The sequence below is a fragment of the Centroberyx gerrardi genome, chromosome 3 (assembly GCF_048128805.1).
Source record: "Centroberyx gerrardi isolate f3 chromosome 3, fCenGer3.hap1.cur.20231027, whole genome shotgun sequence".
In the NCBI taxonomy this organism is placed as follows: Eukaryota; Metazoa; Chordata; class Actinopteri; order Beryciformes; family Berycidae; genus Centroberyx; species Centroberyx gerrardi.
The window spans coordinates 20,447,896-20,471,710 of record NC_135999.1 but is presented as its reverse complement, the minus strand read 5'-3'; the positions used below and the strand labels follow the sequence as shown (position 1 = coordinate 20,471,710).

The following is a 23,815-nucleotide window of genomic DNA, read 5'->3' as shown; positions in this document are numbered from 1 at the left end:
CTGGCGTCTCGCCCTCTTTCTCGACGTAACTTCAAGCTAGAATATTGACGTAGCTTCGTTTCAATATAACGGACATTACGTACAAAACTCCGCAAAGTAATAATGGTGAATTTGGTTCTTATATACATTCGCGCTTTTTGACAGTGGGTGGCGGTGTGTGAGAAGTTGCGGGAAGTTATTTTTGCATTGAAATAGTAGAGGAAGACAACCATCCAGGAAGTGCAAGCTTGGTTTACTGTAAAATGTGTCTAATGTAAGCTATAAAGTCCAAGCTGTGTAGTTACTAGTCGGTATGACAGTAGGATAACCAGCTAAGTTCAAAGTGGCCCTAAAGGAAATGCCTTTGTTAATACAAAATAGAGGAGTTGAACGGCCAAGCTCGACAGGGGAACTGTTCGACAAATATCCACATTTACAGGTTGGTTGTCGGTCAGCGAGTTAGCTAACGTTAGCTAGCTTAGCTGTCATCCTGGTTAACATTCAAGCAATAGCAGCACGAAATAGTAACGTTAGCAAACCCTTAGTACATGCAGCGGATATGCGACTAGCCCCGGGAGAAAGACCAGAGAGAGTGGCATTTAGCAGCGATATTGCCACAACGGGGCCAGGCTTGGGCTGTGACCACAGACGAGATGACCACAGCCATGATGTAACTGATGAACAACGTGTAACGTTAGGTTACATTCACAGTCAAATGTATGACCTCGATTGATCTATCAATCATATTCATGTACTTGACTGACATCATCCTGAAAGAAATGCTGTTTTTTCACCTGTTCAAGGAGAAAAATAATGAGATGCAGTCAACACCAAAAGTTCACCGTTGCCAGGCAACGCAGGTGCTATCTATCTTGTGAAGCGTTTTGACTGTTTTTCCACAATAAAGTTACAGTATGTGTAATTGCACAATTACCTTTCAGTAGTATGAGTTTATGCTTCAGACAGTCTGTATAGATAAATGAACACATTCACCTATGAAATAAGTTGATAACCTCGCGGCTTATATTAGTTTCAATGTGATACATTTACAGCAGCAGGTGTCGAAATTTACTTTTTTGTGAGGTAATACATTTTACTTCTATGTCACAGGAAAACGCAAGAGCATTTCATGCCAAGCCATTTGCTGATGTTGACCCAAAGTGCCTCCTGTATGTCCAACAAAGAGAGTTTGCTGCAACAACACCGGCAGACAGTAAGTGTAACTACCAGGGAGCTAGTTAATCAAAACCGATCATTCAAATGTCAGCCATAGAGGTATTAAACCCCCTTGATCATGTCATTCCATTCTCCCAGTTCACCAAAGTGTATGCAGCATCCAGCATCTCTTTACAAAGGAAACATCCACCCTAAAACACTTTTAACACAGCTTTAACAAAAACAGCTGCTGGTGATGTACCTTGCATTCCTGGGTGCATTTTGTTGTTTGGTGGTGTATTTTTCTTATTCCTGCAGATTCCTAGACAACGTGATGTCATGTTGTCATGTCATGTCAGCGCAGGTACAATGGAATTTTAAAAAAATTCCAGTAATTTTCCTTTAAGTGTTTGGAAGGACCAGCTATGAAAAAATGACATTCCTATTTGATATGAACTCATACAGTTAAACATGTTAACCTCTAACTGTCTCATAAATTGCACTGTAATTTACCATCCCTGCCCCATAATGATAATGCCTGCTTTCTTCTCTTTTCTAACCCAGATTGTGTTTCTGTCATCGGATCTGATGATGCCACCACCTGCCACTTAGTCGTGCTGCGACACACAGGTAATGTTCCTTCACTAGCTATGTGCTCTGTACGTAATTCTCTCTGTGTATGTAGAGTAAGTAAGTAAATGTCTGCCTTGACACAGTTTCATTATTTCTCAGGAAGTGGAGCTGTTTGCCTTGCACACTGCGATGGTTCCAGCACCTGGAGTGAAGTCCCGCTCATTGTGAAAGCTGTCACATCGTTGAGTAACCTCACTAAGGAGGGCAGGTATGAAACACACACACACACACACACATATGCAGAGTAAGAGTGTCCATTATCAAATTTACTAGATAAGATAAAGACAAGATGAAATTTTAATGATCCCCATGGGGAAATTGGAATGTTTTAGCAGCAATAGTAACAGTATAAATCACAAGAAAAAACATTATAAATAGGCATTAAAAATATACCAAGGATATACTGTATGTCATTTTATTATTATGTTTTCATTATCAGTTTGCTCAACTTGGATGTCCTATTGAAATGGCCCTCACTTCCTTCACCTTGCAGATTGGAGCTCCATCTTGTAGGAGGATTTAACGATGAGTCAAAGACTTCCCATAAACTCAGCCTTAGCCTATTGGGTACGGTCTTTTTTTTAAGTTATTTCTTGTCTTACTGCAATGCACGCTGATAGCAGTTGAGCTTTGTGGAACATAAAAGTCTCTTTGCATTTTACAGCGGCATTCCACAAACAGAAAGAGGAGATTCACCTAGAAACATGCTGCATCACAGGTAAACAGCTCTGACTTTGCTATTAATCTTTTTTCAGTGTGTTCACTCTTTCGTATTGAGTGCTTGGAAATAGTCTATCAGTTCTTTGTTTGTCTAATCAACCCTACTGTTCTCCCTTATTGTAGAAATGAATGACGACATTGTAGATGGAACTCACAGACCTGTGGTATATGGAATAGGTAAGTAATGAATAAGCTACAGAGTGAGGGATGTCATGCTTGTATGGTTAGTGATCTCTAATATATTGGAGCTTACTCTGTCTATCTATCTGTCTGTCTGTGTGTGTGTGTGTGTGTGTGTGTGTGTGTGTGTGTCTGTCTGTCTGCACAGGTGTAAATGTTAAAACCGGGGATGTGTTCCCTGCCTCATTCACTCATAAAGGACCTGCAGAGGAGCTGCGTTCAGCACGGACCTTCACTGGGGGACAGGTAGACATGTGATGTTGCATTCTGCATGTGAAGGAAGCCTATATAGGATGATTATCATACCTGTATAAAAAAAAAAAACAAGACAGATAATGAACAAACAGATGTACTTTTTCCCCCCCTAGAGTCAATTATATGATAACTAGCTTTATTTTCTGTAAACAAGGTGACTTCTATATTAAGTGTTTTTCTGTGATCCACCAGGGGTCACGGCCCCCTGGTTGACACTGCTCCAAGATAGAAACTCAAAGCAAAAATTAATAATAAACCAAACATGTGTCCCCTGCAGATGGCTGACATATATGACTCAAGTCGTGGACTCGTTAAAATCGGCCCCTGCAAGTGGTCTCCAAATCTGGATATTTCCTTCTGGCTGTCTCAAAACGATGACACCATTTTAAAGGTAAAGGCAGCTGGAAGTAATTACCTAAATGTTATCTATCTCTCCGTTGCCATACGTCATTATTCCTTATGTAATTACAGTGCAAACACTTCCCACAGGAAGTGCAACAAAGCACTCCAGTGGGCAGTACAGTTCTGACTTTCTGACTCTGCTCCTTCTTCTCTCCCGCCAGTACCTGTCCACCTCTCCACTGGCAGAACCTCCACACTTTGTCCAGCACATCAAGTCCACCATCCAATTCCTCTTAGAGCACCCCAGCTCTGACAGCCTGTTCCCAGGCGGCCAGCCCCAGCTGTACCACCGGACTGAGCAGGGGGACTGGGAGAGGGCCGCCCAGCCATAGAGCCCTGCTCCCATCCTCCACCGAACCTTAAACAGGAACATGACTATTTTGCCTCTCAACTTCTTGGATACACTGTGACCCCTCTGCCCCTTATCTATGTTTTTTCTGTTCATCGTGGCTTATCATGGAGATAACCCCATTGGACTGTGGATTGTTGTGTGTGTGTGTGTGTGTGTTGAACGTCTGAGAATGGCTTTCCTGACTCAACTGGCTGGCCCCAGTAGAGTAGAGGAAGTACAAGCCGCTCTGTTCATGCCTGTGAATGGTTATTTTTCCACTCTTTTGAGGACAATGTCTGCACCTTATACCACCTGCTGGATTGCGCTACGTATTGGTTAAAGTCTTACTATGCTTGTCTGTTGTGTCATGTCCAGTTAATGTAGAAGTTGGCCTCCTGTTAAGGAATAATTACAGATGGGGGGACTTGCTGCATCAACAATATAATGACAGAAGAATAATTTATTCTGAAAGTTTATTGCAAACTCAGAAGAGAATGCAAGTTGCTAAATTGAGGACTGTTGAAGGTTTAAATTTCTCCACAAATGCACTCTCCTGATTAGAGTGGAATACAGTATTTCATCACATACATATTGCTGTATACTTGGCTTTGAATGCATACATTTCAGAATCTGCATGTGTAAGAATGTGTATAATGCTCTTCTGCAAGGGATAATATGGGTTCCTGTAAAGTTCAAAAGAATATGATTTCCCTAGTGGGTTTTCTTTTTTTCAAACTTTGGAAAATGATCACATTTTAGATATCATAGAGCAACATCTAATCTAAGGCCTTTTCATCAGCTGAGATATACAAGCTGTCTATTGTAAGGTGCTTAAAGCATTCTTCAATTCAACTTGTTAAATACATGCTCTTGAATGAACATACCTGTTGCTTAGTAAATGTAAATATGGCCAAATCTAGTTTGAAGTGTTTCTGTCTTTATTTTACACAGTGATGTTTAAGTGTTCAGTTTGAATGATGGTAATGGTATAGAAAAGTAATGGGATTTTGAAGAGAATCTCAGACAAAAGACTACAGGTTGCGGTAATAAACCATCAGTTACGGTAAAAGCTAACATTTTGTGTAAGTTGCTGTTTGGTATAACAGTAACTGCATGGTGTAACCCGGGTGGCCAAACTTTTTAATGTCCAGGACCCCCACATGGATATGGATTGGACCATAACCCCCATTTGAAATGATTTTGTCCTAAGGAATGCCATCTGAGAAGACTGCATTTGTTGGATATAACTTTATACCGAATTACACAATTACTTAACTGTCTATACTGTAGATGGGACAGTGGAACCTATAAACAAAATAGTTTCCCCTATAAATTCTCATTTTATTGACTTGTAGGGAGTGAAATAATAATACTACTGTACTATTCCTCATTTTGCTGGGGACCCTTTAGGACTCTCCAAGGACCTCTGGCGGTCCCCGGATCCCACTTTGAGAACCACTGGTTTAACAGTACCAATGGCTGAAGCGACAACTGGCCAGTAAGGCAAATGTGGGTCACGAGAGCTCCAAGATTGTGTAGTAGCCTCTGAAATGATTTATCTCCTGTGACTGTCAGTTTACACAGCATTCACCGGAGGCAAAACAAAATAAAATTTACACTCATCACATTATGCATATTATTGCACATTATATCATTCCTCGTAATGCCTGCTGGAACCCCTGGTGGGATAATCCTATGCTTTCAGTTTGTGGCAGGTTTTCCATTTCGCTCCGCCCTTCACCTCTACTCTGATTTTACGTAAGGAGGGGCGTACTAATTTTACGCAGAATTCGTTCACTACAGCAGCTGAACCTGTACGCACACAGTCCCAGCTCTGAGCACCGGGGTGTCGGATGGTGCTCATATCTTAATATCCTAACTGAGAATTAATGTATAATTATCTGCTTAACAAATATACTTTATTGGATGGGAAATTGGACGAATATGAACAATCTTTGATATGCCGCGGAGATCCAGAGGACGCTCTTCTAACCGCTTCACATCTTTAATTCGCCGCCATTCACTGGGCGACAGTAACCGCAAAATATGAGAAAGTCGTTTCTAAGACACGTCCGGCGGTTTCCCTGGGTTACCAATGTAACACTGTACGGATGCCTGTTCGCCGGTGGGGATTTCGTTCACCAGTGGTTTTCTCACAGAGAGGAAATGGACTGGAGGCACACACGGAACGTCGCCGTCGTCGCGTTCAGTTTCCATGGCAACTTCAACTTCTTCTGGATGCGGTTCTTGGAGCGGAGGTTCCCCGGGAATTCCGTCGGGATGGTGTTGCGGAAACTGCTCCTGGATCAGACCACGGCGGCGCCCTTGGCCACCTCCGTCTTCTACACAGGTCGGTGCGGGTCCCGGACAGTTAATGGTTAACTGCGGAACGGATCCGATATCGGTGAATTTGTAACCGGACCTTAAGCCTGTCCCGTGACCTCTCGTAGTGTAGCGAACACCATTCATTCATGACAAAGAACCATGTCAAACAGAGGTCACGTGAAAGACGTAGCAGAACCAGGACAGATTTGATCTCAACACAACGTAAATCACGTGCAAGATCAGATAGCTTTTAGTCAGGGATGTAGTGGAGGGTGAACCTGTCACCTTTTTATTTGTTTAGTTTACCCGCCTTTTTAGGCTGACAAATCTGACATAATGATATAAATCATGACATAAATTAATTAAATTCATACTAGTAAACACTATCGACGCGATGTAGGCTAGCCAAAGATATAAGCCTATAGACTAGGACATTTATTTAGACTAGGACTAATTTTTGTCTATATTGGTATTTTTCCTTATGGTGATCACCTGGAGCTCATAGTTTACCGACTTTTTGTTTGCCACTACATCATATAATGTCTATAATGTGTGGTCACTGGAATTGGAAATCAAAGAAAGTCACCAGCTGTCACTCAAATAATGAAGACTGTTTGTCTCCCTTGGTTTCAACAGGAGTTAGCTTCCTGGAGGGCAAAGAGGACATCCTGGAAGACTGGAGGGAGAAATTCCTGAATACATACAAGGTGAGTGGGAGCAGAGAGAGGAAACTCACGTTATCTCCCCACCAGCATGTCAGCTTCTGCAGCAAGTGTTCACCACTATAACATGTAGATTCAGATGTGATGTGACTTCCCAGAGAGCGAGTTGACAGTTAAAGTCTCTCCAGTAATTTCCCCACACTTAGCCTGCTATCTCTGCTGCATGCCTGGAGGGAGGGAGGGGTGAGGGGGGAGAGGGAGGACTAATGTGAGGTCTAATGAGTGTTTTGAGTCTTGTCTGACTGGATCAGTCTGTATGTAAGAATCTGGTGAAGCTGCTTTTAGTTTGTACGCTCCCAGTTACTGGAATAAACTCCCTGCATTGCTCCCACTGTCACCTCTTTTAAAAGCAGGCTCAAAACAATCGTTTTCTCTGTGGCCTTTTACTAAATCATCTGCATGTAGGTGTAACAGGTGTTATTACTTTTATTATTATTTATTTATTTCTATTTTTATTATTATCCTTACTTAACCTGTTTCTTTCTTTTTTCTTTTTAATGTAATTTTATGAGTTGAGTGCTGTGATTTTTATCCTTACATTTCTTTCTTTCTTTCTTTCTTTCTTAATGCCATTTTATAAGACAAATTATGTATTTTTTGTGTTTTATGCAAAGCACAATTGAATTTGCCTTGTGTATGAAATGAGCTACATAAATAAATTTTGCCTTTGCCTTTCTGTATGTATCCATATGGGCAGCAGGCTGACATAGTGAGTAAAGGGAGATCGTCCCTCTTACAGCAAGCATCCGCCCTGCTGAAAGGTCCTTGAGGAGAATTTCTCCTTCAAGGATCAATAGAGCATCATGAAAAAAAAAATCAATATTCCAGATGGGTGTAAGTAATTGCATAACAAGCCATTAGTAGGCCAGTGGCTGCTCTTCAAAGTGGGAGAACGGCTCTGTCGTGACAATTAGATCCTCCGCCCTTCAAGCTGTGAAGTCTGAAGAAAACTGAGGAGAAATTCCAATCTACACTTTTGTCCACAGCAGTTGACAAGTGTATTTTGAAGACAAATATATGACTGTTTATGTATATTCACAGTTCTGTTAATGCGTAACATTATTTCATATAGTATATGTTAGGTTATCAATATCATTGCTTCATTTGTCATTTATTGTATTATCTCTATTGTTGACTCTACTGATCAGGTCAGCTAACTCTGTCTTCTCTTAAGTAATCTGATCTGCATGGTCTGTCAGTCACTAAAACTAAAGGGTAAAGTTTATTTTCTGTTGTTGCCACAGGTTTTAACTACGTCTTTGTTGGTTTTTCTTACATAACACTTTGTAATATGTCTCCATAATGGCTGCAGATATTCAGTGTACTTTTTGTTTGTTTCTGTTTTCAGACTGGGCTGATGTTCTGGCCATTCATGCAGGTAAACAAGCACATTAAACTCTCCCATTTCCTCACTGTTGCACTAATTTGAATGGCTGTTATAATATTTTTTAAAAATGACATTCATTAAAGGGACCTGATGTCAGCCTTTTCTCTATATGACCAATTTTGCAAGAGAAACCTGTCGAGAAACCCTTATATGCACCTAAACACTATCCCAAACAACATTATGACATAAAACATTAGAGCCTAAAGCCATGTATTGCCACTGAATAGATAAGGAGTGCATATTTTTTTGTCATTTAAATGTTATTAATTCATTATAAATTCTCAAATTTCTTTTAGATTATGACAGAGTATAGTCATTATATTACATCTCACAAATACTTGCAGAAAAATGCATTTTGAAGTAATTTTGCAGAACAATAAACAAGGGTTGTCATTTAAAGAAACTACTGTATAGATCTTACGCCAGAGAATTTCAGTTCATGAATGTGGAAACGAGTTAAATACCAAGCACCATGTAATATACCAACACACAGACATTGACATAGTCTCTCTCTCTCTCTGTGTCTCCATCAGTTTATGAACTTTGCCTTGGTGCCTCTGTACTTGCGGACCTCCTTCACCGGCTGCTGTGCCTTCGTTTGGGCCACCTTCCTCTGCTTCTCACGGCAGAGCGGCGACGGGACCGCCGGTGCCGCTCTGGCGTGGATGTTCCCCCCCAAAGACCTCCCGACAGAGGGCACGGAGAACAAAACAGGGTCCACAGAGGAGACAGTAGACTCTAAAGAGAAGGTACAGGCACCAGAGGATGGGATGGCAGCGTCTAAACCTACACAGAACTGAAATATGAGAAAGTTATAAGGGAGGGGAGCAAAATGTTATTAGGAAACTCCTGTTCTGAAACAGGAGATATGGCCCAGTCCAACGGTCTGCAGGTCTGTGTCACGCTGCCAGGATTAGGGGGGTGAATTTCCACCTGGGTCCCCCATGCTAAAGATGTGTGCACCCATGGTACTGTAAGGTGTTTTGGGTAAAAGCGTCCACCAAATTGCCTGCACATATGTTTTTTTAATATACCGAGTTCATAAAGCATGTCAGCTCTGTGGGGAAAATGTCATCCAGCCGGTCGCATAGTGCACCACGCAGTATTTCTGGTTAAGTCTGGTGAAGGTGTGTCTGTAAATGCAATCTGGAGTAACCTGGTTCTATTTGTACATGTTGGAAAATATTAGAAGGATTTACAAGGATTTATGAATCTGGGATTGTAGTTATTAAGATAGGGAGATTAATGAAATGTGAAATTTTTGGCAGACATTATTGCATCTAAATGAAAAGACTGGAAAGAGTTGTAGCGTCAGAAAGAGATATTTCCACTGTGTGGAGTGGCAGCTAACCTCCTAGCTCGGCCTTATAGCTTGATAAGATCTGGCTTCAATTTTACACATTTGAACACTCAGATCCTGTTCCTCAGCTCAGATTGTGCTCTGCGACTGCGAGACGGAGGCTGATCTCTGAATACCGGAACAAAAATTCTAGGAATTTTCCGGTTTGGTTCCAGTTTACGCTCTGGCAGAGGAAGCGGCAATTACAAACGCACCAGATGTTTAGGCACTTTACCGACGGATTAGTATGACCATGGTAATGACATCAAACAAGGAAACTGTCAGCACACGGCACACTGAGCAAAGCAAGCAGGAGGGACAGTATGGGTTCAGTGAAAGCGCACCAAGCGAGGACGAAGCAGCACAAACGAGTATTAATTCCAGATCAGTTTCTGGAACATTCACTCTATGAACCATAAACATATCTACTTCTCATATGTTAACACTTATCTCATCCTTCACATATCAATATTGCAATAATAAGATACTGCTGAAGATTACGTTTAGTTCATTTAATGACGACCGTTGAAAGTTGTTTCAAACATCCATTTACTTGAACAGGGAAATGTTGCCTCTAGTTGTCTTTTATGCTAATGTGGTACTGTGGAAGTCTCTCCCTCTCTCTCTTCTATCTCTCTCTCTCTTCTCTCTCTGTCCCTGCCTCTCTCTCTTTCACGTTCCACCATTTGCCATTTTTTCGTGACATGTCACATCAGAGGTTGTGCCATTCTTTATTTTTTAATTTTACCTCTTATAGCGAAGATGTTCTAGGTTCAGTTTTCAGAGACTCAAGCCGTAACTTGAAAGATACAGTATATGCTAATGTGACCTTGCCTACAGCGATTCTTCAAAATTCATTCCAGATCACTCCGCCAAGCATTTCTCCATTTAAAAAGGGAATACAGCTTAGCTCAAGAACTGACTGTGACTCTGAGTAAAGGATTTGTGAACACCAACATCTCTCTCCCAAAGCTAGAAATCATTCTGCCTCTGTACTGATGTGTCAACACAGATTAGGGGTTGGGACAAACTCTTCTCTCTGGTTTCTGGTGATGTTAGACAGCAGTGTGTGTGTTATTACAGGCTGAACCTTCCTACGGCATAGAAGAAAACAACATATTTCAAAGTTGACATTCAACTTTTGGGGAGTTTAACCCTGAAATTCACAGCGTCACAGACAGACGTGACATCACTCTTTTATTGGTTTCTGATCAAGCCCTTTCTGATGTGGCTTTGTCCAAAATGCAGTTTGGGATTATACATTGAGGACAATGCTAAAGAAAATTTAGGTGTGTTTATTTTGTTTTATGTCTCATTGAATTGAATGTATGCTGTGAATATGCCAGCATTTTTTAATGATATTATAATGTTTGAATTTGGTACAAGAAAAAGACAGATCTCATCACAATTTTTGTAATTGTATCTTTTAGTATACTTATATCTACTAAGAATAATATCAAATATCAGTGTAGTAATAGTATGATTGTTCTTTCAGACCAATACCTGATTATTTGTGGCCTAATGTACAGCGTGTCTGAACATATACCAGAAACTTCAGACCATGCTGCCATAACTTGGCATGCTGATGTACTTCACTGGAAATAAAAGGTCAAATCAATGAATGTTCCATTTAGTTCATATCTGCATTACGCTGGATATGAGCTAAAGAATGGATAATATAAAATAACTAACTCATGATTAATGTTCTACTTGGGTACAACCTGAAATTTCTGTCTTGATACTATTTTAATCAGTTTTGATATTGCTTGTTCTGCACCAGTTGTTGTAATGTATGAAAAAAAAAGATTTTATCACAGTTTTTGCACTACTGTTCTAACCATGGTTGAGGTAAATTATATTTATTGTTGAATAAATTGTAAATATTCCATTGGCTCAGTGTGACTGTTTACTGGTTAGTTTATGTTCTCTCACTGTCTATATGTCTCTCTCTCTCGATTCAGTTGAAAGAGTTTTTTTGGGATTACAATTCTTATATTTGCTACACTGCCAAAGCAAGCATACAGCTATAACAACAGATCTTTAATGGTAAGTGTTAATAATACAAAAAAACAACATCTATTTATTGAATTTTGGTTGAAAATTTGCAACTGGTATTCAATAATAGAGGCTACAACATAATTGTCTCGTTTTATTATTGATTTTTCTTCCTATGGTCCACAGTTGATACTCACAACATAATAACTTGCTGTATGTGCTGCCAGAAACGCACATTTTTTTTCTGCTCAAAGTTGTTGAATCTTGGGTGTTGCCTATTTTTTGCACGAGTTTGTGCAGGAGTATCACTTGCCTCTGTGTATTACTCACAGTGTAATTGGAAGTCTTTTGGGAACTCAGTGAGCACAGCTTGTACTCCCTGGGCAGAAAGGCCTGCCTGGTGTCGGCCTATTTCTGTAGTCTGCTGTGTATTCCAGTCAGTGTTTTCCCTATAGGTCACCCCACTATGGCATCTCTCTCTCTCTCTCTCTCTCTCTCTCTCTCTCTCTCTCTCTCTCTCCATCCCTCTCTCCCCCTCTCTATCTCTATCACTTCAAGAATGAACCTGTAGGCAACTATTAATAAAGTTGTGTCTAAATTAGTAACAGGCTATCCCAACAGATTCCATTGCTCTTATAAGTCTTATGCAACCGGACACTCAGAGTGGGAACACCTGTCACTTAGCCCTGACAGCTGCCTGCCACATAGAGACACTTCAGAGACAATGCTAAAAACACCTAAAGCCTCCCTGCTATGTTTTCATAAAATGAGTCTAAGAAATAGCCTACTTGAAATGTATAGGCTATAGGCAGAACTTTCAGATATAAACTCAAAAATAATTCTTCCAAAGCCTAAAACTCACACTCCAAGGCTGCTGTGGCTGGCCTATTGTTTTATTCGATGTTGTCTCGGTGCCAGTGGGTGTCTCCAGTTTTCACCATCTCCCCGTGCTCACTGCGCATGCTCCCTGCATCCTTCTCTCCTCCACCACGTCGAGGGATTTGAAAGCTTGAATAAAGATGCTCAACGTCTCGGGTCGCTGGAGCCTTGTCACCGGGCGAAACTGAATCATCTGGAAGTACGCGAAGAGGAACCGTACACGCTTACAGTCGCGGAAGAAGACCGGGCCTCCTCTCATCTCGGTTCGGTACAATCTTTACTCCCGCGATGGAACTGAAGAAATCTATTTCGGACACGGAGCGCGCGCTGAGGAGCTACGGCGCCGTGTCAGAAACGGCATGGACAACAGACAAAGGTGAGCGTCATGCATGATAATATGATGCTTTATTGACCACTAGACCGAAAATGAGCCGTTGGTATCGTGGTCTATTCGGGATATGCTTCACTTTAAAAGAAAACCCACAGCGATCAGTTTGCTTTACGGCTGATGCATATGTTTCAGAAAGCGGTAACGGCTGGATCACTGTTATCGGTGCTAAAAGGCCTATTATTTCCCCACCGTGAAAATGAATATCCAATTTATTCAATATAATAGCCTATCAGTCTCAGTATTTTGGTGTCTGGAAGTAGGTGATCGCGGGTGCTGTGTGGTTTCTGAATGGATTTTAGCGAAGGAATGCTCCCCGGTCTGAACGCACTGACTACAGCATGCAAGCCTAATGCATTTTCAAACTTGTCTGTCTGGTGCTTTGATCCAGTGTGTTAATCTGCATCCCAACCGGAGCCGATGCAGAGCGATGGAGCTGGAGAAGTCTACCTGCTGTGCTTTGAGTCAATACACTGACAGCAAACTGCAGGGCTCCGCTCTGATCAACACTCAAAGTCAAATCAAATATGAGCGTATATGACAAATTGGCTTACAGTAAGTAAATGGTGAATAAATAAAGCTTTAGTGTATATAAGACAGTTTGAAGGAAGGGCTTTTTTTAATAGGTTTTCAGAAAGTATTCCTCACTTTTGGTGATTGAATTGGAGGATCACTTTGAATACAACTGATATGAATCATGATAAGTCATATATGACAAGTGAGAAAGGGGGATAAATACTGTATTGATGCAACCAAGAAAGTGAAATATTCTTTCGAATGTGTCTGAGTTGATTCCACTGAGGTGAACTCAGTAGATTGGAGCAGAGTGGGAAGAAACTCAGAGATTAATTCAACTCTGAGTAGAAAAAAAATTCAGTGGATATTTTTAGAAACAGAACCAGTCATCTCTCTCCCTCTCCCCCCCCCCTCTCTCCCCCCCCCCTCTCTCTCAGTCTCCCACAAACACACACATTCAGTGTCCCCATTTTCCTCCACTGAACGGCTCACAAACACAAACACACACACACACACACACACACAGAGAAAGAGAGAGAGGGAGAGGGAGAGAGAAACCCCCCAAGCTCATTTCCTCTTATTTCTAATACTAAGGCAAATATCAAAGGTGTTTACCTTGCAGTTTCTGTTTTGTGTTCACCATCTGTTTTGGGGATGCAGTCCAGCACAGCAGCACCGTTTGGACCGTTGGATGCATCGCAGCTTCTGAATCTGATGTTGTGCAGATGCTGTCATTTCCCTTAATGCCCAGCCTCTGTGGCCAATGCACCATGCACCATCCAGGCTCTTAGTAGGCTGTGTTTATCAGCGATTAACCAATAATGCTGAAGTGTATTGATGAGGCGGTTTGTTTTAATGCAGCTGTGGTAATTCAATTTGATTCATTAGCGTGGGTGTCTGGTTTACATCTGCCAGTGATGCGAGATACACCGATGAGGAAGAGTTCTGCATGCTGCTTGTGTTGAAATGTTGGTTGAAACTTGGATGGTGTGAACTTCACATTAGTCAATCTGTCCCTATGGTGAACGGGCAGCTTTTAATGAGGAGTCATTTATCCCTTTCATGCCCTGTAAACCTACTGATGCTGACTGTATGTGAGTTAAAATAGCTTCCTCAGAGGAGAAGGGGATTTTGACAGTTTAGGAGCTCTGTGTCTGTGCAGATGTTATTGAACTGGCCTTCTGCCACTTTAATGGACCGGTCAGGACTTACTGCAGCTCGGTCTTATTGATGGTCAGCACATGGTTGTGTGTGTGAGGGAGAAATATATGAACAGAGAGAGCAAGAAACAGAGAGAGAGGGAAAGAGAGACACATTTATCACACCGTGTTACTGACCTCTGCTCCTGCTGTTTCTCGTATCGCGCCGCAGCTGCAACGCCTGGGCGAAATGCAACTTTTATTTTGCCTCGACGTCTGTTGTCAACAGACACTCTGGATGATGATTCAGTATCAGAGAGGCACAAACAAACTCAGGCCAGCCTGCAAAGGCTTCTGTGTGCCATGGTGAGTCAGCTCCATTCTCAGCAAGCGTCCATGAAAGAAGCACAAACACAGACTGCAGCTCCTGTCGCTGGAGAAGGACGGAGGTCTGATTCAGTGCTCTAATGAGCTACAAGACATTATTTCAGACACTGTAGATAAATATCATGTGTCACTCATCCGTTTGGTAGTGTAGCTTGGCGAGTATGAAATAACTCTTTTACATAGGTGTATAAAGGCCCGTCAGTTCCTCTCTATTGTCAGACAAAATGTTGCATCTCCAAAATGTTAACTTTTTAGGAGCTGAAAAAAATCTGTTTGATTCTTCCATTGAAGGTTAATCAGTTTGACATTTTAGTCAAATAATTTGGTTTGTTCCCAGGTTTATGAAATATTCTCATATTCTCAGCTGTCAATTACAGTGAGAAAAGACCCAAAACATTCAAGATGTAAGGTTTCTACAGGACGCTGACACTAGGTATCTGTGTCTGCTGGGAGTTTGTTTTTGCTCCTGCTGTCTCCCTGTGGTACATTTGCTTGGCTGTAAAATATTTATGCGCTGCACAGAGCAGCAGGGGGGAAGATGCTGTTCACAATACAGGCCGTCAGAGGTATGAAGTGAAGTTTGACCCTTGGCTTCTCTTGAAATAGATACATATAGTAGAATATAGGATATTATTCCACATGTAGTACTACACAATTTTTTTTAAAGATTATTTTTGGGGCATTTTTTCTTTTATTTGATAGTTTGCACTGGAGAGAGACAGGAAAGATTGGGAGAGACAGATGGGGAGATAACTTACCGACAATGACAATTATCCGATATCATGATTTTAGCTTCCACCATTAAAAATCGTGGAATATTTTTGTATTGGCAATAGAGAAACCACTTCACTTAGAATACCCACTGTGGTTGGAAATAGTCAAGATGTTGTAAAAAGTGTAGTAAAATAATTCTGTTCCTCAAATCAATGAGACTAATAATCATGATCACAATAATTGGGCTTATCAGTTCAGCCATAATCATGCAGCCCGATCCATATATGTGATCAGCCTTGTCATCAGCACTCATAACACCGTAAACATGCTGTAAAAGACTCTGGTGTCATCAGGGGTTGGTCACCATTTGAAATGCCTCAGTGTTTGCAGTGGTCAGAGTATTGATCCGTGCAATTAGCATTTGGTCAGTGTTAGTGTTTACTGGGAGCAGGGTGTCCGCTCTCTGCCTGCTATTGGCCGAGGGGGGTTGTGAGGTCACTGGCCCCGGTGCAAGGAGGATTAGCCCAATCAGCGAGAAGCGACAGCAGGTCATTGATCTGTGTCAGGATCAGGTATCTGCTGTCTTTAACATCATCAGACCTGTCTTGCTGCCATCAAAAGCCTTCAGCCTAAAACAGTGTGACTCAGTCGGCTGAATTGTTTTACTCCTGGTTATCCTCATGGCACACAACAGTGTGTTTTGGCATCGTTTTAGCTTTCTGAGACATATTCTAAGACCAAAGTGTCCACAAAAAAAATGGACAGCAGTCATTTGAGTGGATCAAAGTGTCGGAATCTCAAAACTTCAAACCGCCTCTTTTAATTACACATGCCTCTTTCTCCCCACACGTTTGGTTCTTGGCTGCAGTGGCTGTAAGATGACTCCTCATGAGGAGATGAGGCGAGAAACGTGTTTGCCAAGAAACGGACTCACCATATGAGTAAGTTTTGACGATGAAAAACTTCTCACAAGCACCCTTGGACGTAACTGTCACATGAAATCGAATGAGAGTGAATTACAAATTAGGTATGGGTGTCGTACCTCTGGACTCACTGGAGCGTTAGGTTTGTAATTTGGCCATTGTGTTGAGTTCAGTGAGCAGTGTCCAAGATAAAGAGAATGAAATAACAGACTGAAGCAGTGCTGTCTTAGTGAAAGACTCTCTTGTGTTGTTCATGTTGTTTTGCCGGGGCGTCAAAGGAAGGATATTGATATGCTGAGATATTTGTAGTGTCTGACATCATCGTGGGAGCAACAAGTGGGGTTCTTCAACATGAAAAGGGCAAAGTTGCTGTAGTATTGGAAGAAAAATCTCTCTGGGATGTTAGAGATTATTTCGTTCTCTTGTTCGCCCCTTCTGCTCTTTCGATTGATCTCTCCTCTCTCGTATCTTCTCCTCCCTTTCCTCCTCTTTCTCTGTACTCTGTTGTTCACCCGTCTCCCTTCTTCCCTCCTGCCGCTCAGGTCATTCGGACGTGTGCATGGCAGAGAGCACCATGTCTCCAGACGAGATCGAGGTGGAGATGACTCGTATCCAGCGCCTGCGAGAGGTCCTGGTGCGCCGGGAGTCCGAGCTGCGCTTCATGTGAGTGGACTGACTGTTGAATTGTCACTTGTTATCTTTTTGTTGGCCTTTAAAACACTTTACACTCCACTGATCACACTCCATAACATACACTAAAGCATCTATAAAGCGTGACAGAGTTGATCCTCCTGGTGCCATAAAAATCCCTTTTGCTGTCCTTGATGATTAGTTGACACTTGACACTTTCATGACGTATTGCAAATGATTCACCTCAAAATGTGTCTATTGATGTTTCCAGACTCAAGCTCCAGTGTTATCTCCTCATTAAGTTAGCAAGCTTCAGGTTCCAAGATGCCACTGTTTTAAGACTCTTTTATTATACAGTTTCCGCTGCAGGCCGCTCAGGGAAGCTGGCCATTTGTCCATTGATTATTCAGAGGGCTGAACATGCCAATCGTAGTTGAATGAGTTGCCGTGATGAACTCGTTTGCTCCTCATCAACATAGCTCTGAGGATTATGGATCAATGTTCGGGAAGAGGTTCATTTCCCTCCGTCTGTTCTAAACCCTTACTGGCTTTGTTGTAGGATCAGAGGAAATCTGGTGATGAGGTGAATGTTGTGTCTGCGTTTTTTGCGCGGCCCGACAACATGCGTGTTGCTTAACTGATCGAACCAATATTGAGTTAAATATTGGGTAATTGTACTATAGCAGCACTTAAAGGATAAGGCTGGTGTTTTTTAATGCATTGCTTACTGTCAACAAATCCTATGAATGAATTTGTTTTGCCAACAAGTCTCGTCCATGTAGCCGGTGCCCAATGCAGCCATGTCCCAGCAGCCATAGAACTCCATTGTATTAAAAAGACGGTTAAAAACACGTCAAAGAGCTATGCCGTTGCTCTGGGCAACATATTTCATTATCACGATGCACCGGGCCAGCTGACTTTTTCCTCAAACAACTTAATAAGCCGGCTGTAGACACATTTGCGATCTCAGGAAAGTAGTTCTGTAGCACCGAAAATAGAAGAATTTGTTCCCATTTGAATTTGATTTGGTAATAACTACAACAGCCTGACTTTTCGTGGTAACAGTTAACGATTTTTAAAATTGAAACTATGTCTTTGTGAGCTGTATTTCAAGGTTTTTAGCTTACAATTGGAGCCAATTACTTCCGGGTTGACGGCTAAAAACGGTATGTGGGAAGTCAGAAAGTAACGGAAGTAGAGCAAACGCATTGTTGATTTTGTTATTTTCATAGGATTTGTTGACGGTAAGCAATGCAAAATAAAGTTTTAGTGTGGCTATTTGCAGTGTGACGGATGAGGTGACAGATGAGGTGACAGATATGTGACGTTTGAGAGAGATCAGTGATGTGTGTAGAGAGATGTCAGTTAAAGTGTCAGTTCACACATTCACTTGAACTGCTTCATTAGCCTGCCACACTGCCTGTTACCTACGTCTCTGTGTTGTCAGGCTCTGTGTGACTCAGAGTGGCACACACACACACACACACACACACACACACATATATGGAGCCATAACCACAGACACACAATTACGCAATCACGCACACACATACACACACTAGCAGATGGAGTGTCAGAGTGCAGAAGCTGCTGGAAGCCACAGTTGGGATGGAGGGAGTTGGTGAACACAAGGCAGAGGGAGAGAGAGAGGTAGAGAGACAGAGACAGAGAGAGAGAGAGAAGCTGAAGGGAGGGTTCAGCAAGATGGTGAGAGGCGTGGTGAGCGAGTGAGGAAAGAAAGCAGAAGGAGGGAAGTGTAAAAAAAGGAGCGACAGGGATCTAGGAGGAGACGAGAGATGAAGGCAGAGAGAGGAGGAGGAGGAGGAGAGGGAGGAGGGAGGAGGGAGGGAGCTGTGGATGAGTCATCGGTATGATTTATCACAGGGAGAATTAAATCCCTGGTAGCTGTCACTGCTCTGCGGAGAGGGAGAGGGGAGGAGTGGGAAGCTTGGAGAGACGACAGAGGGGGAGTGTGTGAGGAGACCCGAGGGGCGAGTCCTCGGGTCCGCAGGCTGCAGCCAGAGCAGAGTGGACTGATTTATACAGCGTGTTTTTCATCTGCCCACGCACTCTCCTCATCCGTGACACGATGCCCCAGGCTGTGGTGTTACACGAGGACTGGGTTTTCCTATTCACTTTTCTCTTTTGTTGTTCGCTCTCATAATTAGAAGTGTAGTGAGCGGTTTTTGCTTTGACACCTTTTCAGCTGTGTTCGTACGTATGTCCTGAGGCTCATGCTCAAATTAAACAAATTCCCTCTCTGCCCTTTTGGAAAGGGACAGCGTTGTTGACAGTTTGTACAGAGTGATTTCACTGAGATGCAGTTTTTGTTGTTGAAAAAGAAATCCATGCTCAAGCAACAAAAAAAACAAAAAACAAAAAGGAGAGGTGCAACCTGAAATCCAAAATAGCACGCTGAGAGAGAGAGGTGCAACACTCTCTTGTAGTAAAAAAACCCAGAAGATAATCTATTGATACAAATCTTCAGAGTAAATATAAAAGTGGGGCTTCTTGACAGATACATTTTATATTTACATTCATATAAATCATTCCCATAGTTTTTTTTTCAATTATGTTTGCGTTTCTTTAAGAGTTCACTACAATATACTGTACATCATTGCTTAACATCATTGCAATCAGATGAGGTTATCCAAAATGAAGTGGAACCAGCTAATAATATACAGTATGTTCTTTGATCTAATGAAAGGCAGTGATTCATTCTTTTCTTTTTTTTAGGATGGATGACATTCAGCTCTGCAAAGACATCATGAGTCTAAAGCAGGATCTGAGACAGATTGTCGCAGTACCAGGTACAAATACACACAAACACACACACATGCCAATTTTTTTTGCCTCCCTCCTCTGCCTCCCAAACAAACAAAATCAAGAAAACCAACTGTCCACCCTTCAGGAAACAAACCAGTCAGAATTGATCCTCTGTTTACACTCTTGCTAAACTGTCCGCAGCCCGGTGTGGATTCAACAAAAAATAGAGTTTATGGCAGAAACTGCTTCTGTATGCAGCTCACCAGAATCCCATAATAATCTCAGCCGGCATCACGGTGATTTGTAGGAAGGCTCGTCACGCTAAAGTACACGGGATTGATCGTAAGTCCCAGGGACGTGCTAGAGTTATGAGGGAGAGGCATCATTCTTCTCAGGTAGGGACACACACACACACACACAAACACACACACACAAACAGCTGCGATGGCAATATGGGCCAAGGGAGCCTTCCCTGGCACTGTGGCCAAAATGAGTTTCAGTAAACTCTGTTCATTTCCTCTGTCTAAATGGCTCGGGGTCTATTTGTGGTGAGTGCTGACACAGGCGACAGAGTCAAATATGGGAATCATTCCTCGGCCGGTTCCACTGCTGCTGACTGTCGCCGCAGTTGGCACAATATGAAATTCAGTGAAAATGTGCTTACGTGGAAAAGCAACTAGAACAACAAATTGGATGGTTCTGTTGACATCAGATGCATCATATACCGTAGGTACGACACTTACCTGAATCAGTGTATACACCCAGTTATGCAAAATACAATGCAGTGGGAAGTAGGGCCGGGCGATATATTGTATAATATTGATGTTGTGATATGAGACTAGATATCGTATGGGATTTTGGTTATGGTAATATTGTGAAACAACTTACTTTTTCCTGGTCTTAAAGGCTGCGTTACAGTAAAGTGAAACAATTTTCTGAACTCATTAGCTTGTTCTGGCTGAGATTACTCATTACTGATTACACTTTACTGATTCTGAATGATCGTTACTCATTTTCAAAATTTTCCTGTGTGTAAGTATCTTATGAAAGCACAAATACTCATCCCCAAAATATCGTCACGTTATCCATATCGAGGTATTCGGTGTAAAATATCGTGATATTTGATTTTGTCAGTATCGCCCCGCCCTAGTAGGAAAGTAAACACACCTATGTGTATTTACATTAACACTACAGTGAGCAGGAAGGGGTTGAGTGTCTTGTTCAAGGACACAGCGACAGGAGACACGGCTGTTTGGGAGATGAAACTGTGACCTGTGTGGTTTTTTTAACCACTTGGCCTCCCTGCCACTTATATTTGGCACTACTGCTCATGCGAACTAAACACACTGTTATACAGAATTGCCGCACGTCGACAGCAACATCCCCACGAGCCACATACAGGCCTTCTACATATGAATGCAGCGGTTAGGGGTCCTGCCAGCCCATTATTCCACTACAGCACAGTGAGAGTCATGTGACAAACAGACCCCGCTGCCTTCCCCAGCTCCTGTGACATTACAATTTATGCGTGCGAGGCCCTGCGTCCCTCAGCGTGTCCTGCCCCCGGGGGGAGAGCGCCACGGCTCCACTTTATTTCCGGCTGGGATAAAGAGCTGATGTTGCACTCCTTCCCAAGCCTTTCCCACCTGGCAGAGCTGCCACTGGTGTCAAACACACCGCAACCTACCTCCGGAGCTGTGTGTGTGTACTCTGGCTAGTCTGTTTGTGTGTGTCTTTTTCTGTGCGTTGGAGCGTGAAGGTTAGGAGAGTAGAAAGCAAAGCCCGTCCAATTGCGATGGATATTGAGTTCCAGGATCTCTGACTGTGAATGTAAATTCCTCAGCCAAACAGAACAAAACAAAAAAAAAAACAGAACTCACTAGCATTTGCATAATTAAGTCAGTAGCTTACTCGTTATAAATTATACATGAGGAAAGTATTTAAGATCTTGTTTGTGATGTGAGTCAGTATTTAGAAACCAGCTGACATTGCTGTAAGGTCGGTTTGGCTGTTAAGGTCAGTAATTAAATGCGTGGTACTTGCATTGGTGTATTGCAGATATTTCATGGGAATAAATAAAATATTAAGGCTAATGTTTCCCGGTTTCTCACTCCATCCATTTCTTTCTTTCTTTGTTTCCTTCCTTCCTTCCTCCTTTCTTTCCCTCAGAGAAAGACAAGACCAAGAAGCACAAGCAGCGAGAAGAGGAGCTGATCCTGAAGATCCACAAGCTGGTGCAGAAGAGGGATTTCCTGGTGGATGATGCCGAGGTGGAGAGATTAAGGTAGAGCTGCGCTAATATATCAGGGACAGTTATTAATATCCGGCACGGGGCTCAAAGTATTTGGGAGTTTAAAGTGGAGATCAGCGGCGGTTTATTTACACAGAGACAGGGCAGGGAACAGGTAGCAACAACTTCCTCAAGCACTGTTTTCTTCATTTGGCACACACAGAAGGCTGGCAGAGAAACAGTGAGCAGGAGAGTAAATGTGTTGAGTAAACGCGGGTCTGGAGGCAGAGGACTGGGTCACTTCATCATCGTCCAGCTCCCTGATGGCAGCGCCGCCTGCTCTCTGTTGTGTGTGGGAGGCTGATTGATGGCCGTGCCTCTGCTTTGTCATTTTCTACTTCCTCCTGCTCTGTTCCTGGCGATAACCCCGCTCTGTCCGTGACACAGAAATAATTTACAGAGCAGATATGGTGTGATATATAAAATCACAGGCTGTTTTTAAATCATTTACTGTAAGTGTTGAGGCATTTGTGAGCCGTCTCAATTAGATTATAGAGGTTCTATTTTGGTGGGTTATTTAAATCAGAATAATATATGAACAGATTAGGATGTTAGAGAACATTGTGGAAGCTATATTGCCATACTATGACTGCTAGGCTTTCAAAGCAGTTAAATAGAGGCAATTTGCATACTGTGTACTGTATTCAACTGACTGACTAAGATGTGGCTGTATCCTGACCCAGGGAGCAGGAGGAGGATAAGGAGATGGCTGAATTCCTCAGGCTGAAGCTGTTGCCTCTGGAGAAGAAGATCAAAGTCACGCAAAGTGAGACGCTGCGGTTTATAAAAACACAGAGACACAGGTGTATCATGCACATCCATTCCCACAGTGTGATAATCTCTCTCTTTACTCCCCGCTTCTCTATTTCAAGATCCTCCAAAGCCCAAGAGACAAATCCCGGAGCCGCCGCCCAACAAGCCGTCCATCACCAAGTCAGGAGTGGCCATCATTAAAGACTGCTGCGGAGCCACCCAGTGCGCTGTCATGTAACCAACAGAGACCTCTGAGTGACCCCGCTCCTGTCCCCCCCCCCCCCCCCCGTCTCAGAAAAAAACACAGAAAAAAAAACCATTACACACTCTCACATCACATGACATGCTCTGCTGACTTTTACATCACCTCCTGTGACCCAGAGAACCCTGGCCCCCCGAAGCTAGGAGAGTTTCCCCTTGACACTGATCAGGAGTCACGTTGGTAATTTAACCACAAATAAGGCTTCGGCCGGGCGGTGTGGAAACTGATCCCTAGTCAGCACTCATGGGAAAACTTCTGTAAGTGGAGATTGCTGAACAAATGTACAGAAGAAATAAAGAGGCCGCTCAAATGGAATATATAGAGCGGATATGAGAGATAATAGTGTGAGTGTAAGAAAAAAATCAGATAACCTTTATAGATCAGGTCATTCAGAAAACAGATCAGGTCATTCCATCATGTAGCATTCCCTGTTAAGATGACAGTATGGTCCATGATCAAGTATTTGCAGAACTACAAGCACAATGTCCCCAAAATGAACTACAAATTCCAGGGTTCTCTGTCCACTAGGAAAGAACGTCTTCTGTTGTTCCGTCATGTTTGACAACGGGTATTTATGCTTCCATTCCAGCCCTTTAACACCAACCTGTTAAACCTCTTTGCAGTCCGCCTCCCATCAGTTTCAGCAGACCCACAAGTCTGCTTTTTTATTGTTGTTTCCAGGTGGGACCAACACATCTGGTTCAGATAAAACAACATGGCTGCTGATAAAGCGACTATTGGAGAC

At 42.5% G+C, this 23,815-nt stretch overlaps 2 protein-coding genes across 4 annotated transcripts; both read left to right on the top strand.

The window, feature by feature from the left end:
- The first annotated feature begins 236 nt into the window (after window positions 1-236).
- ntan1 (N-terminal asparagine amidase) lies at window positions 237-4,605 on the top strand. The gene is made up of 10 exons (XM_071913921.2): window positions 237-418; window positions 1,090-1,192; window positions 1,699-1,764; window positions 1,867-1,975; window positions 2,261-2,334; window positions 2,432-2,485; window positions 2,611-2,664; window positions 2,816-2,913; window positions 3,200-3,313; window positions 3,486-4,605. The coding sequence occupies exons 1-10, from the start codon at window positions 338-340 to the stop codon at window positions 3,654-3,656; spliced, it is 924 nt and encodes a 307-aa protein (XP_071770022.1). The 5' UTR covers window positions 237-337; the 3' UTR covers window positions 3,657-4,605.
- Window positions 4,606-5,561: 956 nt separating this feature from the next.
- LOC139923196 (bMERB domain-containing protein 1-like) lies at window positions 5,562-23,046 on the top strand. Of its 3 annotated transcripts, none has more exons than XM_071913918.2 (6): window positions 5,562-6,005; window positions 16,912-17,032; window positions 19,736-19,809; window positions 21,935-22,049; window positions 22,739-22,834; window positions 22,947-23,046. In XM_071913918.2, the coding sequence occupies exons 1-6, from the start codon at window positions 5,702-5,704 to the stop codon at window positions 23,044-23,046; spliced, it is 810 nt and encodes a 269-aa protein (XP_071770019.1). In that variant the 5' UTR covers window positions 5,562-5,701. The 3 variants fall into 3 exon arrangements, with proteins under 3 accessions (XP_071770019.1, XP_071770020.1, XP_071770021.1); XM_071913920.1 differs by lacking the exon at window positions 5,562-6,005 and adding an exon at window positions 12,591-12,684; XM_071913919.2 differs by lacking the exons at window positions 16,912-17,032; window positions 19,736-19,809; window positions 21,935-22,049; window positions 22,739-22,834; window positions 22,947-23,046 and adding exons at window positions 6,617-6,687; window positions 8,051-8,080; window positions 8,623-11,314.
- The last annotated feature ends 769 nt before the right edge of the window (window positions 23,047-23,815 follow it).

What these genes read in the sequence shown, in the direction of transcription:
- ntan1 (XM_071913921.2), top strand. Translation starts at nt 338, where the DNA reads ATGCCTTTGTTAATACAAAATAGAGGAGTTGAACGGCCAAGCTCGACA. An exon ending in TGCAACAACACCGGCAGACA is followed by an intron (nt 1,193 to 1,698) that starts GTAAGTGTAACT and finishes TTTCTAACCCAG; the next exon opens with ATTGTGTTTCTGTCATCGGA. An exon ending in ACCTGTGGTATATGGAATAG is followed by an intron (nt 2,665 to 2,815) that starts GTAAGTAATGAA and finishes CTGTCTGCACAG; the next exon opens with GTGTAAATGTTAAAACCGGG.
- LOC139923196 (XM_071913918.2), top strand. Translation starts at nt 5,702, where the DNA reads ATGAGAAAGTCGTTTCTAAGACACGTCCGGCGGTTTCCCTGGGTTACC. An exon ending in GAGTCCGAGCTGCGCTTCAT is followed by an intron (nt 17,033 to 19,735) that starts GTGAGTGGACTG and finishes TCTTTTTTTTAG; the next exon opens with GATGGATGACATTCAGCTCT. An exon ending in ACAGATTGTCGCAGTACCAG is followed by an intron (nt 19,810 to 21,934) that starts GTACAAATACAC and finishes TCTTTCCCTCAG; the next exon opens with AGAAAGACAAGACCAAGAAG.